This window comes from Hemitrygon akajei, chromosome 31, assembly GCF_048418815.1.
Source record: "Hemitrygon akajei chromosome 31, sHemAka1.3, whole genome shotgun sequence".
In the NCBI taxonomy this organism is placed as follows: domain Eukaryota; kingdom Metazoa; phylum Chordata; class Chondrichthyes; order Myliobatiformes; family Dasyatidae; genus Hemitrygon; species Hemitrygon akajei.
In genome coordinates, this window is record NC_133154.1 from 22535201 (window position 1) to 22554315 (window position 19115).

General features: G+C 47.1%; 1 protein-coding gene, 1 long non-coding RNA gene and 1 other non-coding gene across 3 annotated transcripts in view; 1 reads left to right on the forward strand and 2 right to left on the reverse strand.

Moving 5' to 3' along the window:
• Positions 1-1597: 1597 nt before the first annotated feature.
• On the reverse strand, positions 1598-2433 carry LOC140719161 (uncharacterized). The gene is made up of 2 exons (XR_012096869.1): positions 2321-2433; positions 1598-1761 (listed from the first exon to the last, which is right to left on the reverse strand). It is a non-coding gene; the product is annotated as an uncharacterized lncRNA (long non-coding RNA).
• Positions 2434-5582: 3149 nt separating this feature from the next.
• trnak-cuu (transfer RNA lysine (anticodon CUU)) lies at positions 5583-5655 on the reverse strand. The gene has a single exon. It is a non-coding gene; the product is annotated as a tRNA-Lys (tRNA).
• Positions 5656-17726: 12071 nt separating this feature from the next.
• LOC140719286 (transcription factor Spi-B-like) overlaps positions 17727-19115 on the forward strand; it is a 39782-nt gene continuing 38393 nt past the window's right edge. Inside the window, exon 1 of the mRNA XM_073033809.1 lies at positions 17727-17857. Coding sequence (XP_072889910.1) covers positions 17835-17857 — 23 coding nt within the window. The 5' untranslated portion in view covers positions 17727-17834. The remainder of the gene's footprint in view (positions 17858-19115) is intronic.

The window sequence follows — 19115 nt, forward strand, 5'->3', positions numbered from 1 at the left end:
GACAGAAGTTTCTCTGGCAGAGATAGTGTTAGAATCTTTCCCCCTGGAGAGGAAGGTCAAACACCTGAGGACTTTTAACCTTAGAGGAGGAAAGTTCAGAGGGAACGTGAGGAGCGAGTCTTGTGTTCCCGGGAAATAAGTGGAGGAACAGGACTGCTCGGAACTTAGAGGGGACAAATGGTGATGTATGCTTTAAGGAATTATGAGAACTGAGCATCAAAGAGTAGCACACACGAAAAAAACTGCCAGAAGAGCTCAGGTCAGGCAGCATTTACGGAGAGGAATAAACAATCAACTATTCTGGGTTGAGACTGGAAACGACGGGGGCAGAAGCCAGAATAAGAAGATGAGGGGAGGGGGAAGGAGTAGAAGCTGGCAGGTGATAGGTGAGGCTGGATGAGGGGGATGGGAGGAGGAAGAGGTAAGGGCTGAAGAAGGAGGAATCTGATAGGTCAGGACAGTGGATCATGGGAGAAAGGGAAGGAGGAGGGGCACCAGAGGGAGGTGATGGGCAGGCGAGGAGAAGAGAAGGGGTGGGAGGGGAGCCAGAATGGAGAATGGAAAAAGAGTGCTGGGGGAGGAGGGAGAAGTTACCAGAAGTTGGAGGAATTCATGGACCGACACATCAGAATGGAAATGGGAAGCAGAATTAAAATGGGCGGCCACAGGGAAATCGAAGATTACAGGATACGGCACATCTGTCTGTCCCTCAGTTTAACGCACCACCGGTACACCAAAACGTACAGTGCTTACGGCTGAGAAAGTAACTAAAATGCCAGAGGGGCAAGCGCAGTTAAGTTTGGAGTGTTTGTTAACCTGTGAGCCTGTGGACAGATTGTTGTACACATGTAAAACCTGTCACGGCAGAGGGGAAGCAATGTGGTGTGTGTATTTGTAAATATGTAAAGCATTGGCTGTGAGCAAACTGCTGAACACCCAAAACGACAACCTGGTTTCAAATTGCCTCCCGAGTATGTTAAAGACTCAAAAGGAAAATATTAGAGTAAGAGATTCTGCAGATGCTGGAAATCCAAAGCAACACACACACACACACACAATGTTGGAGGAACTCAGGTCAGGCAGCATCTTTGGAAATAAACAAACAGTCAGAGTTTCGGGCCGAGACCCTTATTCAGGACTGGAAAGGAAGGGAGGAGACGCCAGAATAAAAAGCTGGGGGGAGGGGAAGGCGGATAGCTGGAAGGTGATAGGTGTAGCCAGGCAGGTAGGAAAGGTATAAGGCTGAAGAGGAAGGAATCTGATTAGAGAGAAGAGTGAACCATAGGAGAAAGGGAAGAAGGAGAGGACCCAGGAGGAGGTGGTAGGCAGGTGATAAGAGATGAGAGGCCAGAGTGGGGAAGAGAAGAAGAGGGGAGGTAGAGGGAATTTTTTTTTACAGGAAGGAGACATCGATATTCATGCCATCAGGTTGGAGGCTACCCAAATGAAATACACAGTGGTGCTAGAAAGTTAGTGAGCCCAGTATAATCTTCTCTAATTATACATAAAAATGACCTAAGATGTGACTAAATCTTCATGTAAGTCCTAAAACTCGAAAAAGAGAACCCAATCAAATAAATAACACAAACAAAAATGATACTTGTTCATTTATTTATTGAGAAAAATGATCCGATATTACATGTATTTGTTGGAAGAAGTATGTGAACCTCTGGGATAATGCCTTCTACAAAAGCTACTTGGAGTCAGGTGTTCCGATGAATGAGATGAGATTGGAGGTGTGGGTTGTAGAGGTGCCCTGCCCTATAAAAAAAGACACGTAAAGTCAGGTTACTGACACAGCCTGCTTTTCTCAAGAAAGATCTGTTTATGTGCACCGTGTCTCAATCAAAACAACTTGCAGAGGACTTTAGAAGAATTGTAGAGATGCATGACACTGGAAAAACTACAAAAACGTTTTTAAAAACCTGAGTGTTCATCAGTCCCCAGTAACAGAAATTGTCTACAAAATGGAGGAAATTTAGTAGTGTTGCTACTCTCCCTAGGTAGGAGTGGACATCCTGCAAAGATCACACCAAGAGCACAATGTGTAAAGCTGAAGGAGGTGAAAACGAACCCAAGGGTCACAGCAAACCTTTTGCAGAAATCTCTAGAACGTGCTAAAGTCTCTGTTCATATAAGAAAAACACTGAACAAGAATGGTGTTCGTGGAAGGACACCGCGGAGGAAACCACTGCTCTCCGAAAAACATTGCTGCACGTTTCAAGTTTGCAAAAGACCACCTGCATGTTCCACAACACTTCTGGGGCAATGTCCTGTGGACAAATGAGACAGAAACTGACTATTTTTGGCAGAAACTCACATTGCTATATCTGGAGGTAAAAGGGCACTGCACACCAACACCAAAACCTCATCCCAACTGTGAAGCACGATGGAAGGAGCATCATGGTTTGGGGCTGCTTTGCTGCTTCAGGGACTGGACAGCTTGCAATCGTTGACGGAACGATGAGTTCAAAAATTGTATCAAGACATTTTGCAGGAGAATGTCAGGGTAGCAGTCCGCACCTGAAGCTTAATAGAAGTTGGATGATGCCACAAGAGAATGATCTGAAAGACAAGTAAATCAACAACAGAATAGTTTAAAAAGAAGAAAATTTGTGTTTTGGAATGGCTGAGTCAAAGTCCTGACCTTAATCCTATAGGAATGTTGTGGAAGGGCCTGAAGCAAGCAGTGCACGCAAGGAAGCCCACCAACATCCCCGAGTTAAAGCAGTTTTGTAAGGAGGAATAGCCTAAAATTCCTCCAAGCTGATGTGTGGGACTGATCAACAGTTATCGGAAAGATTTGGTTGAAGTTATTGCTGTAGAAGGGTGTCACACCAGTTACTGAAAGCAAAGGTTCACATACTTCTTCCAACAAATGCATGTAATATTGGATCATTTTTCTCAATAAATAAATGAACAAGTACAATGTTTTTAGTGTTATTTATTTAATTGGGTTCTCTTTGTCTAGCTTTAGGACTTACGTGAAGATCTGATCACATTTTAGGTCATACTTATGTAGAAATAGAGAAATTCTACAGGGTTTGCAAACACTCTAGCACCATTGTAAGGTGGTGCTCATCCAGCCCGAGGGTAGCCTCGTTTCGGTACAAGAGGAGGCCATGGTCTGAGATGTCGGAACAGGAATGGAAATCAGAATTAAAATTGTCTGTATTAGACCCATAGAGTTGTTTAGCTAAGAAATGAGACATTTGTCCAACCACATCAGTGCTAGCCCACTTGCCGGCATCAATTCCGTATCCTTCACGAACCTGTCCCAAAGCCTCTTTTATATCCTTCCCGTTCAAAGTACAGAGGTTCATTTTATTGTCAAAGTATGGTGTACAATGCAACTCTGATATTGGTTTTCTCCAGATAGCCAGGAAAGACCATGGAGCTCATGAAAGACCAGCATGAAAAAGTAAAGAGACAAAACTCACAGTCCCCAAAACTCCCTGCCCCCACTGAAAAAAAAGTGACAATATCACCAAACTCCTCCCACCCCTGCAGATAAAAATAATGACGGGGAAGGGGTTTTGAAGCTAGTGTCGCTATTTTATTTTCAGCAGGGGGAGCGGATTTTGGGGTCTGCGCCTGTCTCCACCACCTCCTCTAGCAGCTCATTCTAGGTGGTCTTAGTGTGGAAAATTTACCCCTCAGATCCCCTTGAAAACTCCCCCATTCCTATACACCTTCTGCTTTTACAACTGTGCAGAAATATCTTAGCCAGGACTGTGCCCTTCTTCTTCTTCTTGGGCCCTTGGCTCCCATTGAGGGCCTCCCGTCTCCATCGTCGAAAGTCGATGGTCTGGTTGGAGTTCGTCAATGTTTATGCCATCCATTGTGTGCACTGCACAGGGGAGACTGGCCTGTACAGCTCCGCCAGAGCCCTGTTTTCAGTCTTACCCGTTTCCACCTCTCTCGACGGGGACTTAGGGTTGGACTTTGAGAGACAACCAAGACAGTAAGACTGAAAAACAGCTTTGTCCCGAGGTCTGTGGTGCAGCTGAATAATGCTACACCCCAGTCTGCTAATGGCCTTTGAGTGATATGGGTTATCAAAGTTATGTGTTGCATGTAAATATGGGATTTTAAAATAAATTTAACCATACTAAATGCATTGTAGATACCTGTTTTTGCATGGACTGGAGTAAAACTGCATTCTCGTTGTCTTGAGCAATGACAATAAAGTTCTATTCTGTTCTGTTTTAACACGATATCCGGACTCTTGTACTCAGGGCTGACTGGTGAAGCCCAACGTGCTACGTGTTTTCTTCAACACCCTCATTTACTTGTCTTACCACCTCCAGGGAATTATATACTTGTACACCTCGGTCTCCATCCAACAACACTCCCCAGGGCCCCATGTTGGATCCTGAAGCTTCAGAAGTCAAGAATGAGTTGTAAAATGTTATTGAGGTATCATGCAGAATAGGCTATTTTGGCCTTTCGAGCCGTGCTGCCTAGCAATCTCCCGCTATGCATCACTGTCTGGTATGGAGGGGCTACTGCACGGGACCGAAAGAAGCTGCAGAAGGTTGCAAATCTAGTCAGCTCCATCTTGGGTACTAGCCTACAAAGTACCCAGGACATCTTTAGGGAGCAGTGACTCAGAAAGGCAGTGTCCATTATTAAGGATCTCCAGCACACAAGGCATGCCCTTTTCTCAATGTTACCATCAGGTAGGAGGTACAGAAGCCTGAAGGCACACACTCAGCGATTCAGGAACAGCTTCATCCCCTCTGCCATCCGATTCCTAAATTGACATTGAAGCTTCGGACACTGCCTCACTTTTTTAATATACATTATTTCTGTTTTTGTACATTTTTAAAAATCTATTCAATATACGTAATTTATTGTTTATTTATTATTGTTTTATTTTATTCATCATTATTATTTTTTCTCTCTTTGCTAGATTATGTATTGCATTGAACTGCTGCTGCTAAGTAACAAATTTCACGTCACATGCTGGTGATAATAAACCTGGTTCTGATTCTGATTTAACCCTAGCCGAATCACAGGAGAATTTACAACGACCGATTAACCTACCAACCGGTACGTCTTTGGACTGTGGGAGGAAACTGGAGCACCCAGAGGAAACCCACGTGGTCACGGGGAAACGTACAAACTCCTTACAGGCCGCAGTGGGAATTGAACCTGGGATGCTGGTGCTGTAAAGCATTGCGCTAGCCTCTACGATACCACGCCACTCCAAATTTGTTGCCTATGGGTGTTTAATTAAAAGTTACAAGAGCAAAAAGAACAAGCGTCAAGAGAACAAAGAAAAAGGCCAGACTAAAAAGTAACACGAGTGAATCTGCAGATGCTGGAAATAAATAAAAACACAAAATGCTGGCAGAACTCAGCAGGCCAGACAGCATCTATGGGAGGAGGTAGTGAGGACGTTTCGGGCCGAAACCCTTCATCAGGAGTGAAGTAACATGGGATGGTCGAGGGGGAATAAGAAGTGGGGGAAGGGACAAAGTAGAGAGCTAGGAAGTGATAGGTTGGAGGGAAATGGGCTAGGGGGAAGGTGGAGAATCATGGGAGGTGAGTAAATTGAAACAAGCGTTAAAGAGGAGCACCCAACGTGGGGCTCAAACCCACGACCCTGAGATTAAGAGTCTCATGCTCTACCGACTGAGCTAGCCGGGCTTGTGAGTAAATTGAAACAAGCGTTAAAGAGGAGCACCCAGTTGTGGTCGTATCATATTCAGGTTTGAAATAACAAAATTCCACCGATAGCAATTAACCTATAAAATATCCTGAATTAAGTTGTGTCACACCTGCGAATGAAAACTAAGAAGTTTCTAGAAAAGTACGGAAGCAACTGCACCGTAATTACTGAAAAATTCACTGAGGTATTACAGGCGTACAGGTGAATAAAGGAGTTAGTGTGTCCCCCACATGACAACGTGGGTTTCCTCCGGGTTCCCCTGGCTCCTCCAAAGACACACGGGTTGGTCTTTGTAAATTGTCCTGTGATTAGGCTAGGGTTAAATTGGAGGATTGCTGGGAGCGTGGACGAAGGACAGGGAGGGCCTATTCCATGCAGTAGCTCAATAAATAAATAAATAAATAAAAATACAAGCAAGCATCAGAAAACTAAACATGAAAGATAATTCTACCTGCTGAACCAACACCTGCCATTTACTGAGTAAGTCCTGCCATGGTTTAACTTACCAAAATGCCCCACTTAACACTTGCTTCAGTTGAAATTCCATCTGTCGTTCCTTTGGCCACTTTCCCAGGAGGTCCTGTTGGAACCTTAGAGACGGCATATTCACCATCCACCGATTTTGGTGTCGTCTGCAAACTATGCCACGTACATTCTCAGAGGCATGGATTGGGTGGACACCCGGAGGCTTTGCCCATGTCAGAAATGGTTAAAACGAGTGTAGAACATCAAGAGTACAACACAGGAATAGGCCATTCGGCCCACAGTGTTGTACTGCTCCAACTAAAAGGCAAATCCAAAACACCCAAACACTAATCCCTCCTACCTACATCATGTCCAAATCCCTCCATCCTCCTTATATCCATGTGTCTATCCAAACATTTCTTGGGATCCTCTATTGTGTTTGCCTCTACCACCATACCAGGCAACACATTCCAAGCATCTACCCCTCTCTGAGTAAAAAACTTACCCCGTACATCCCCTTTGAACCTACCCCCTCTCACCTTCAATGCACGCCCTCTGGTATTAGACATTTCAACCCTGGGAAACAATTTTCTCTATCCACTCTATCTATGCCTCTCATCATCTTGTAAACCTCTATCAGATCTTCCCTCAGACTCCGTCGCTCCAGAGAAAACAACCCAAGTTTGTCCAGCCTCTCATGATAGCACATGCCCTCTAAACCAGGCAACATCCTAGTAAACCTTTTCTGCTCCCTCTCCAAAGCCTCAACATCCTTCCTACTGCGGGGCGACCAGAACTGTACACAATACTCCAGATGTGACCTAATCAGAGTTTTGTAAAGTTGCAACATAACCTCCTGACTTTTGAACTCGTGCCTCAACTAATAAAAGCAAACATTCCATAAGCCTTCCTAACCACCTTATCGACCTGTGTAGCCACTTTCAAGGAGCTATGAACTTGGATTCCAAGATCTCTCTGCTCAGCAACACTGTTTAGAGTCTTGCCCTGAACAGGAGACAGTCTCCTTGCATTTTCCCTACCAAGGTGCAACATCTGACATTTATCTGGGTTAAACTCCATCTGCCATTTCTCGGCCCATATCTGCATCTGATCTATATTGTGCTGTATTCTTTGTCAGCTTTCTAAACTATTCACAACTTCACCAATCTTGGTATCATCCACAAATTTACTAACCCACACATCTACATGTTCATCCAGCTCATTTATATACGTCACAAACAGCAGAGGTCCCTGCGGAACTCCACTAATTACAGACCTCCAGCCTGAACAAGTCCCTTCATCCACTACCCTTTGTCTTCTATGTGCAAACCTGTTCTGAATCCAAACAGCCAATTTGCAGTAGATCCCATGCATTAAATCTTCTGGATTAGCCTCCCATGAGGGACTTTGTCAAACGCCTTACTAAAATCCACGTAGACAACATCCACTTCCCTTTCCTCATCAATCTCTCTCATCACCGTGTCAAAAGATTCAGTCAAGTTGGTAAGACACAACCTGCCACGCGCAAAGCCATGCCGGCTCTCCCTAATTAGGCCATGGGTTTCCAGATGCTCATATGTCCTATTCCCAAGAATTTTCTCCAGCAATTTTCATACAACTGACCTGAGACTCACTGGTCAATAGTTCCCAGGATTTTCCATTGTTCCCTTCTTAAATAGAGGTACAACATTAGCCACTTAACAGTCCTCCGGGACCTCACCTGTGCCTACCGAGGATAGGAAGATCTGGTCAAGGCCCTAGCAATCTCATCTCTTGCCTCCTTCAATAACCTGGGGCAAATCCCTGGGGTCTGATCCACTTTAATGCTCTTTAGAAGGCCCAACACTTCCTCCTCTTTGACCTCTAAATGCCCTAACATATTTATACCCTCAGCACTGACCCCCTGGTCCTTTTCCTTGGTAAATACTGAAGCAAAGTACTCATTAAGTACCTCACTCACATTCTCTGCAGCCAAGCAAATATTCCCCACTTTATCCTTGAGTGGTTCCACCCACTCCCTACTTATCCTCTTGCTCTTGATGTATGTATAGAATGCCTTGGGATTCACCTTAATCCTACTTCCCAAGGACTTTTCATGACCCCTCCTGACTTTCCTAATGCCCTTCTTGAGTTCTTTTCTGAGTTCTTTATACTCATGTGTTTCGTTTGATCCCGACTTCCAAAGCTTTACATACTTTTCCTTCATGACCAAATTCATCACCTCTCTGGACATCCAAGGTTGTCTTATTTTTCCATCCCTCTCTTTCCTTCTAACAGGAACACACCTTTCCTGCACTCTGTGCAATTGATCTTTAAACACCCTCCACATGTCTGATGTGGACTTGCCAGAGAAAAGGTGTTCCCAATTAACACTTCTTAGTTCCTGCCTAATGCCCTCATAATTTCAACTACTCCAACTTAAAACTCTCCCGGTAGGACCAGACCTACCCTTCTCTATACTATCCTGGAAGTTAAGGAGTTGTAGTATCTGCACCCTAACTGCTCACCCACTGACAGGTCAGTCTCCTGGCCAGGCTCACTACTCAACACCAGGTCCAGTACGGCCCCTCCTCTCATCGGACTGTCCACATATTGATTTAAGAAACCTTCCTGGATACACTTAATAAATTCTGGCCCATCTGAACCCCTTACACTAAGAAGGTCCCAGTTGAATTAAGGGAAGTTGAAATCCCCCATGACATCAACCCTATTATTTTTACACATTTCCTTAATCTAATTACATATCTGTTCCTCAATGAACTGGTGGCTCTTGGAGGGTCTGTAGTTCAATCCCATCAGTGTGATTGCACCCTTCCTACTCCTGAGTTCCACCCAAATGGACAGTGTCCATTATGTCTCTTCTGAGTGCACCTGTGATATTATCCCTGAACAACTCCATCCCCTCTTCTGCCTCCTCCTCTATAGTTTCTAAAACGTCAAAAACCTGTTAATTAATCACCCATTCCTGCCCCTCTCTCAACCAGTTTCAGTAATGACCGCAACACCATAGTTCCATCCCCTCTACCCATAATACTCCTAGCTTCAAACTATACACTCTTCAAACTATCTGATCCATCATACCTGTAATTTCAGTTTTACCTTTCAATACTTCCCTTGGCATCTACCTTCCAGTCCAATCCTCCCCTTATTGACCTGGTGCTCCAGTTCCCAGCCTCCTGCAAAACTAGTTTAAACCCTCCCAAGTGGCATCAGTGAACCTCCAGGCCAGGATGTTGGTTCCCCCTCCAGTTCTGTTGCAGCCTGTCCCTCCTGTACAGATCGTCCCTTCCCCAGAAAAGGTTCCAATGGTCCGAGAACTTGAAACCCTGTCCCCCCCGCACCATCTCCGCAGTCACGCATTCCCCCGTGCGATCATCCCATTCCTATCTGCACTCGCCTGTGGCACTGGGAGTAATCCAGAGATTACTACCTTGGAGGTCTCTTTCTTCAGCCTCTTTCCTGCCTCTGTATGCTCACTGCGTAGGGCCTCTTTCCGTTTTCTGCCGACGTCATTGTTGCTGAAATGCACCGCAGCCTCTGGCTGCTTCCCTTCCCCCTTGAAAATATTCTACAGACACATCCTGGAGCCTAGCACCTGGGAGGCAACACACCATCCTGGTGTCTCTTTTCCGGCTACAGAATCTCCATTCTGTCCCTCTAACTACTGAGTCCCCTATAACTACCGCATTGCCTGACTTTACGCTTCCCTGTCGAGCCAGAGCACCTCCAGCCTGGCAGCTGCTGCTGTGATCTGACGAGTCATTCCCCCCTTCCCCAGCGGTATCCAAAGGGGTTTACTTGCTGCCGAGGGGGAACCCTGTGCTGACTTTTTAATCCCCGTATCTGTCCTGGTAATCTCCCATCTACTGTCCAAAGCCTGTACTCTGGGTGTGACCACCTCTTCAAAAGTCTCATCTATAATATCTCTGACCCCCCCAAATGATCCTGAGTGCGTCCAACTCCAGCTCCAACTCCTTGACCACTGGGTCAGGCGCTGCAGTTGGCTGCACTTCCTGCAGACGTAGTCATCAGGGAAACCGTTAGGTATCCCAAATCCAACAAGAGGAGCATCCCATCCTGACTGCCCTATCCCCAAAATAAAAAGGCTTGCCTCTTCTTAACTGCGTCTCCGCCTGTTCACGCCGAAGCCTGGTGAGCCGAAGCCTTCACACTCTGTCACCGGCACACTCCCACAATGGCCGCTCCACCTGAGCCATGCTCCTTGTATTTACAACCGAGGTGACACCGACGCTTTCCACACCTGCGCAACCCTAAAAGACCGATCTTGCTGGGATCGGCTCCTTTTCTCCTTTCTCCTGATTTCCGTAGGGCTCTGCCTTGATAAACACTCCTCTTGGCTGAGCCACCGAGAGAAGACCGCTTTACCCGAGCTTGCATGAGGGGGCATAATTTTAAGATGATCGGAGGAAAGTTTAAGGGGGTTTTCACTCAGAGAATGGAATGCCCTGTCAGGGGTGATGGTAGAGGCAGATACGTTAGGGGCATTTAAGAAACTCTTACGTAGGCACATGGATGATAGAAAAATGGAGGGCTAGTAGGAGGAAAGGGTTAAGTTGATCTTAGAGCAGGTTAAAAGGTCAGCACAATATTGTGGGCTGAAGGGCCTGTACTGTGATATAATGTTCAGTGTTCTAACATCTCATCCCTCTTCCTGCCTATGTCATTGGTACCAATATGGGCCATGACCTCTGGCTGCTCGCCCTCCCTGGCCTGCTCCGAGGCATCTCAAGGCTCACCTGCAGCCACAGTACCTCCTACCTGTTGCCCTGACATTAGTCTCCAGCCTCTGACACTGACCTAGACATCAACCTTCCCCACAAGACAATAGAACAAGTCGGTGGTTTTGGTCAATTCATGGAACAAAAGGGATAGAGGAAGTTTAATCAGATGTTATAAATGGAACATTACAAAATAGGAAGGATTTAGGAGAAATATGCATCAAAACTTTGCAACCAATGGCATTTCATTCCATAAACTCCCCAGAGTTGATATCTGTTAAGCGGGGTACCGTGCATCCTACGTGCATCTTAATGATCTCGGTAGAGATCGTTAACAGCACCAAATTTCTTGGTGTTCACCTGACGGAGAATCTCAGCTGGTCCCTCAACACCAGCTCCATAGCAAAGAAAGCCCAGCAGTGTCTCTACTTTCTGCGAAGGCTGAGCAAAGTCCGTCTCCCACCCCCCATCCTCATCACATTCTACAAGGGTTGTATTGAGAGCATCCTGAGCAGCTGCATCACTGCCTGGTTTGGAAATTGCACCGTCTCAGATCACAAGATCCTGCAGCGGATAGTGAGGTCAGCTGAGAAGATCATCGGGGTCTCTCTTCCCGCCATCACGGACATTCACACTACACGCTGCATCTGCAAAGCAAACAGCATTATGAAGGACCCCACACACCCCTCATACAAACTCTTCTCCCTCCTGCTGTCTGGGAAAAGGCTCTGAAGAATTCGGGCTCTCACGACCAGACTATGTAACAGTTTCTTCCCCCAAGCTATCATAATCCTCAATACCCAGAGCCTGGACTGACATCTTACTGCCCTATTGTCCTGTTTATTATTTATTGTAATGCCTGCACTGTTTTGTGACTTTATGCAGTCCTGGGTAGGTCTGTAGTCTAGTGTAGTTTTTTTCTGTGTTGTTTTTTACGTAGTTCAGTCTAGTTTTTGTAATGAGTCATGTAACACCATGGTCCTGAAGAAATGTTATCTCATTTTTACTATGTACTGTACCAACAGTTATGGTCGAAATGACAATAAAAGTGACTTGACTTGACTTGACTTGACAATCCTAATCTGATGAAAAACGGACGTGGGAGCACGGAGGAACATCTGGAAATCTCCAGGAAGGCCTTCTTCATTGCTGCTGCTGCTGTGAGGTCCTGGTCTCTGCTGAGAAGAGCAGGTACCCAGTCCTCGGGGTCGCGTTGTCGGAGGCCGGTGGTGGGGGCGTCGTAGTGCGCTCGGCAGAGGATGGTGCTCGGAGAGGCTGTGCCAGAGGGGATGGACGGAGGCTCGGAGGTTCGACGGACTCGGAGTCTGCTGCAGTCGGGGCGCTTTCACTACATGCTGTGTCTGCGAGGCTGAGTCCGGTGGTGCTGTGAAAGTCCATAGCAGGGGTATTCCCTTCTGCCGCCTGCGTGGGATGACGAGTCTATCGGGACCCTGAGGGCTTGTGGGAACTGTGTGGTGGTTTCTTTCGAACTTATAGTCTTTTAACATCTTTGGACTATTTTTACTGTGCCCATGGTCTGTTTTTTTAATCAATTATGGTATTGTTTGCACTGTTGTAACTATATGTAACTATGTGGTTTTGTGTAGGTCTTGTAGCTTTAGTTTTTGGTTTGTTGGGTGGTAGAGTTGGTCTCCTGACTTGGTGTGTCTGGGTAGTCTTGTTTTGTCTGGTGGGTTTGGAGCTCCTTTCCGGGGAATGCATCAAGATGGTAGCGCGATATTAATATGCAGCAGCCTCTCCGGACTCTGGATTTCGGGATTGGCAGACGTTATGTAGATGTTTCTGGTGTAGTCTGTTTTGTCGTGTGCTTTTGTGATAACATTCTGGAGGAATTTTTAAACTGCATTGCATTTGTAGTTTCTAAATGACAATAAACTGAAATTCAATTCAATTCGATAAAGTTAATAACATAGAGAATGCTATTGGTTCCTATGCTCTGCACTCGAAGTCCAGGGATGTGGACATGGGTACGAAGGACATCGGGGAACCAGACCTCCGCTCTCTCCTTGAAGGCTAGCGACGGATCGGGTGACTCAAGACATCCACGAATGTTGGGCTGTCCCAAGTCGGTGGGTCTCCAGATCAGATGTCCGTGTGGGCGGGAGGCACGAAGCGCTATCAGTCAGCGAGCCCAGCGTTCAAGCCTGGAGTTCGAGGTCCCTCCTTCAGCTAGTCTGGGGGTCGATTCTGAAGATCGAAGTCCCAAGCTCGATCGGAGGCCCGGAGGACTGTCCTGGCTGGAGGTTTGACCTGGAAGCTGGAGCCGGAGGCCTGGAGGCCTGAAGGCCTGTCCTGGAGATCGGTGACTGTTCGCTTGTGTGCAGATGGGAGGGAGAAAAGGAGCTTACTTTCCTGTTATTGTTTCATTGCTTGTTGTGTTCTGTCCTGCTCTGCTGAGCATTATGAGCCTGCTCTGTTGGTACCGACACTTGTGGTCTGCCCCATATCATCCTTAGGTGTGTTGGTTGTTAGTGCCAACGACGCATTTTACTGTCTGTTTCCACGTACATGTGAAAAATGGAGCTGAACCTGACCATCACCAGGCCAGTGAGTCCAGAGTGCCCACTCAGTGAAGAGAGTTCTGCAGAGTCATGTCAGACTTCGCTGTCCACGCAGGCCGCCTTCTACTTGGTCCAACCGCTTCACCAGGACATGATAGTTCTTCTTCTCAATAATCTCTTCTCATTGGAGCAGGATTTGGTCCACTGAGTTTGCTTCGCCATTCCATCATGGCTGATTTATTATCCCTTTCAACTCCATTCTCCTGTCTTCTCCCTGTAACCTTTGACACCCTGACTAATCAAGAGCCTATCAACCATCGCTTTAAATACACCCAATGACTTGGGTCTGTCTGTGGCAATGAATTCCACAGATTCACCACTCTCTAGCTGAAGGAATTCCTCCCTATCATTGCTCCAAAGTGATATCCTTGTACTCTGGTCCCTGACCCCCCCCGTCCCCCACCGTAAGAGACATCCTCTCCATGTCCACTCTAGCGATCTTTCAATATTCAATGAGATGCCCCCTCTTTCTTCTAAACCCCAGTGAGTCCAGGCCAAGAGCCATCGAATTCTCTTCATACATTAAGCCTTGCATTCCCGGGATTGTTTACGTGAACCTCCTCTGGACCCTCTCCAATGCCAGCACATCAAGGGGCCCAAAACTGCTCACAATACTCCAAACAACACACACAAAATGCTGGTGGAACGCAGCAGGCCAGGCAGCATCTATAGGGAGAAGCACTGTTGACGTTTCGGGCCGAGACCCTTCGTCAGGGCACAATACTCCAACTACAGTCTGACTTATAAAACCTCGGCGTTACGTTCTTTACTGAGCTTCCTCTGTTGGACTCAGCCACTCCACCTGGTAGTGAGTTCCACATTCCAACCACTGTCTGGTTATAGATGTTCCTCTGGAATTCTTTACTGGTCTTTGAATACTGTGTGCCTGCATCAGGTAGAAAAGGGGATACCAAACCCGGAATCTGATTGTTAATACATTTCAATAATCTACTTTAACAGGCCCCCTGTTTCCTTCAGGTGCTCCACATTCTAAAGATGTACGGCTGGTAGGTTAATGGCTCACATGGGTGTAATTAGGTGGTGGGGACTCACTGGACCAGAAGCCTGTTACCATGCTGTACCACTAAATAAAAACTTAGAAAATAAATGAATATACAATCACTGACTTCTGGTCATTTCTTTCCCCTCCTTCCTCTCTCTTTTCCATTCTCCATTCTAGTTCTCCTCTCATTCCTTCACTTCTCCTCACTTGACCGTCACCTCCCTTTGGTGTCCTTTCTCCCATGGTCTGCTCCCCTCTCCTATCAGATTCCTTCTTCTTCAGCCCTTTATCTCTTTGACCTATCATCTCCCAGCTTACTACTTCACCCACCTTCCCCTCACCCGGTCTCACCTATCACCTGCCAGCTTGTACTCCTCCCCCTGCCACTACCTTCTTACTCTGGCTTCCCCCCCCCCCCCACTTCCTTTCCCATCCTGCTGAGGGGTCTCGGCCTGAAACGTAGTCCGATTATTCCCCTCCCTAGATGCAGCCTGACCTGCTGAGTTCCTCCAGCATCTTGTGTGTTGCCCCTGTAAACAGAAGGAGCTAAGTATAGTGATTGCAAGCACAAGAGATTCTTCAGATGCTGGAAATCCAGAGCAACACACACAAATTGCTGGAGGATCTCAACAGGTCAGGCAGCATCTATGGAGGAGAATAAACAGCAGACATTTTTGGACAGAGATCCTTCATCAGGACTGGAAAGGAAGGAGGACAGAAGTCAGAATAAAAAGGTATGGGGAGGGGAAAGGACAGGTGAGAGGTGAGACTAGTGAAGGAGGTTAGTGGATGGGTGGGGGAGGGGAGGTGAAGTAAGAAGCTGGGAGGGGATAGGTTGAAAAGGTAAAGGGTTGAAGAAAAGGGTTTATTATTAATCCTGTTAGATCTTCCCCACAGATATTGAATCTCCAACCTCCAGTCTCTGACCCCGACTTGCAGTCTTGATCTTCGGGTCTCTACCAATGGGCTTGCATACGAGGGTCTTCAACCCTTCTGGCTTTCTACCTTGTGCTCTGGACTTGGACCATCGGCTTTGGCTTCTTGGCTTCACCGACGTCTGGGTACCGATTCCGGGACTCACAAAATTACAGCTTCCACCTTCAGGCCTCAAGTGACCCGACCACTTTTTCCCACCAACGGTCAGATTTCAATGGATTCGGGCCTCAGACATCCATGGTTTAGGAGCACATCGGGATTGGTTGATCAGTGGAATGGTGACTCTCGGATTAGTGAGGCTTTGGATTCTGGAATCTTCTATCCATGAGTCACTGGAATGCAGGCCAATGGACAAGTTGGCGTTATAGGTTGGAGGAGTTGTTGGACTAGAGAAGGTGTCAGACTTGCTTGAAGTTGTTTCTGTAGGGAATTGGATAAAGGAAGGACTTTGTGGATTGTTGGAATACTTCCCATTGGATTGAGATTGGGATGTGGGTGAAATTCAGATGTGAGTGGCTTGGATTAAATGTTTGTTGAATTAGTGGATCATTGCAGCTCTGGCTGTTGGAAGAAAAGGCTCATCGGGAACTGGAGGGACTATCTGTGTGTGTGTGGGTGGGTGAGAGGGAGGAAAGTGGCTTGTTTTGCTCTTGTTGTTTGTTGTGTCCTGTGTTGTTCCGCCGAGCATTGTGGGAGCACGCCATGTTGGCGCCGGAATATGAGAGGCGACCCTTGCTGGCTGCCCCCCAACAAATCTTTAGGTTGTATTGGTCGTTGACGCAAGCCACCGTACGTTTCAATCTAAACATTCGCATTTGAGTAATCATCAGATTGGTGGCTTTGAGTCGGGGGGGGGTGGTGGGTGAAGATGATTAAATGATTATCGGGGTCAGGGGTCAAGCAAGACCGAGGGTCGAGGTCCAAAAGTCAAACTCCTGCGACTGGCAACCCCTGGGGTCGAGGTCTGAAGATGAAAGTCCGGGTTTAGCCTGAGGCCTGATGCCTGCCAGTCTGAGAGGCCGGGGCCAAAGACTGGGGGCCTGGAGGGGCTCCCTCCTGGGGTTGGAGTGTGAGTGAGGGCGGGAAAGAAGCTTGTTCTGCTGTTGTTTTGTTTGTGTGTTGTTGTTGTTGTTGTTGTTGTGTTGTCTGCTCCACATGGGGGGCACGTGATGTTGGTGCCAGAAGGTGTGGCAGCAACACTCGTGGGCTGTCCCCAGCGCACCCTCAGGTTGTGTTGGTTGTTAATGCAAATGAGACACATCCCACTGTATGTTTTGATGTTTGTTCATTCATCCAGCGCTGTGGTGACCACGATTGTTCTTGGCAAATTTTTTCCCCACAGAAGTAGTTTGCCATTGCCTTCTTCTGGGCAGGGTGACCCCTCCCCCCCCCAGCCATTATCAGGGATTGTCTACCTGGCGTCGGTGGTCGCATAAGCAGCTGTTGTGATGTGCACCAGCTGCTCACAGGACCATCCACCACTCCTCCCATGGCTTTATACCTGGCCCTGGCCAAGCAGATGCCACCCCTTGCCCAAGGGAGAGCAGCAGGCTAGGAGAGGAAGGGAGTCCTTCACACCTCCTTTGGTAGGGGCCTATCTCCACCCTGTCACCACTATGTCTCGATGTACCTGTGATAAGTACATGAATCTGAATCTCATCAGCTTTGGTCGGCGCCTTTATCCTCTGGTGGATCCGACGCCAGACACAATGACGCTCAATGACTTGAGCCAAGAATCCTTCCCTGGCAATGGTTTGGCACCAAGTGGAGTGGGTGTGTGTGCTTGTTGACCCCTGGATACTGTCTATGATTGTACTGGGGAGGGAGTAGGGACTGTCTTGAATGACGACGGGGAGCTAAAATGGAGGGTCCCCCCCCCCCCTCCCCTCCAGTTTATTCGGAGGGATCTACAAGTATGCGGTGTGCGTAATCTCTGATGGTTGAGAAGGGTGGTTAGAGTCACAGAGGATCCCCTCCCGCGATCTGGAGGCATGCAAGCGGGATCCGAGGCGAGATCTCTCCGCCGACTCCCCGATTGTTCCAGGACCGGACGTTCAGCTTCGGCTACGAGCGCCTCTCCTCCAAAAGCGGTTCTGCTTCACATCCATTTCTTTAAATTATCCCACGGTTGTGGGAGAGAATGGGTTTTCTGAGTCATTTTCGCTGAAATAAGATGCTTTTTTCTCTCTCTCTCTCTCTCGCCCCGCGCGGCACCGCCACACACGCGCGGGCCAAGAAAATATTCGCGCACAGGATCTAAACAGCTCCCTGAAATATCGATTGTGCAACTTGAGGGGATTTTTTTTTGCAGTCGGAACATTAGGCTCCTCCCACCCTAAAAGTCGGATTTTTAAAAAGCTTGCAGGGGCACGAGCTTGCTCTCAAAAGAAACAAGACTGAAGGCTTGACTTCGCGCCTCTTCTGTGTTCACCATGCACACCCTGGAGACGCCGCAGTGAGTATTGACCCGCTACAGCCGCTGAGGTACCAGAGGGACACTAGCTGCCAATGCCGCCGCACGCCTCGTCCCATACAAACCAGCCACCAACAAAACTTAGAACTTCTTTTTAAAGAGTTGCCTAATTATGCAATGTGAGAATAAAGTCTCCCCCTTGGGTACCTTGAGTCGCCGTTTCCTCCTTTCACTGGAGTTGCTTAATAGTTTGTAAACTCTTTATGGGACAAGCACTTTGGTATTCGATCGGGCTGACAATTTTAACAGCGTCAATAGGCTGTAAAGAAAATGAATCGAGTTTAGCTCTGACAGTCTGAATTGTTTTATAGCAATTGGCGTTATGTTTCGGATTATGCTTTTTGACAACGACCTTGTTTTTTTTAGTATGCCTGTCTGTGATATTGCCTTTCTGGCTGTAAGGTTTGGAGTTAAAAATCACCCCGAATAATGATTATAATGTGTCAGTGCTATTGGCTGAGTCACACAGTATTGTGACGTTTGGAAATGTTTTGACAAGCTAATTTAAAAAAACCTCACAGTAGTTAATCTGAAACTTATTTAACACAAATATGTAAAAATAATTGAGACCATAAGATCATAAGACATAGGAGCACAATCAGGCCATTCAGCCCGTCGAGTTTGTTCCGCCATTTGATTACGGCTGATTTATTTTCCCTCTCAAGCCCGTCCTCACTGCCTTCACCCCATCCTTCGACGCCGTGTCTAATCAAGAACCTATCAACCTCTGCTTTAAATATATACAATAACTTGCCCTTCACAGCCGTCTGTGGCAATGAATTCCACAGATTCACCACCCTCTGACTGAAGAAATTCCTCCTCATCTAAATGGACGTCCCTCTATTCTGAGGCTGTGCCCCGTGGTCCTAGACTCCCCCACTGTAGGAAACATCCTCTCCATCTCGGCCTTTCAATATTCGAGAGGTTTCAATGAGATCCTCCCCAACCCCATTCTTCCAAACTCCAGCGAGTAGCCGCATTTCTAGAGTTGTCAAAGGTTGGTATTGCAGCGAAGGTTGGCTGAAACTTCAGGGGGAGAAAGCTGCTTTTATTTATGTGCATGATGATGCTGGGAGCACATGTGTAGATTGAGTGGCCGGCCAGAGACTTTCCCCCGAGTGGAAATGGCTGATACGAGGAGGCAGAAATTCCAAGAACTTACTGAGGGGTCTTCAGGGAAGGGAAAGGTAGTTGGCATTTGACACGGGCCACTTTCCACTGTAAAGATGGGTTAGTTATT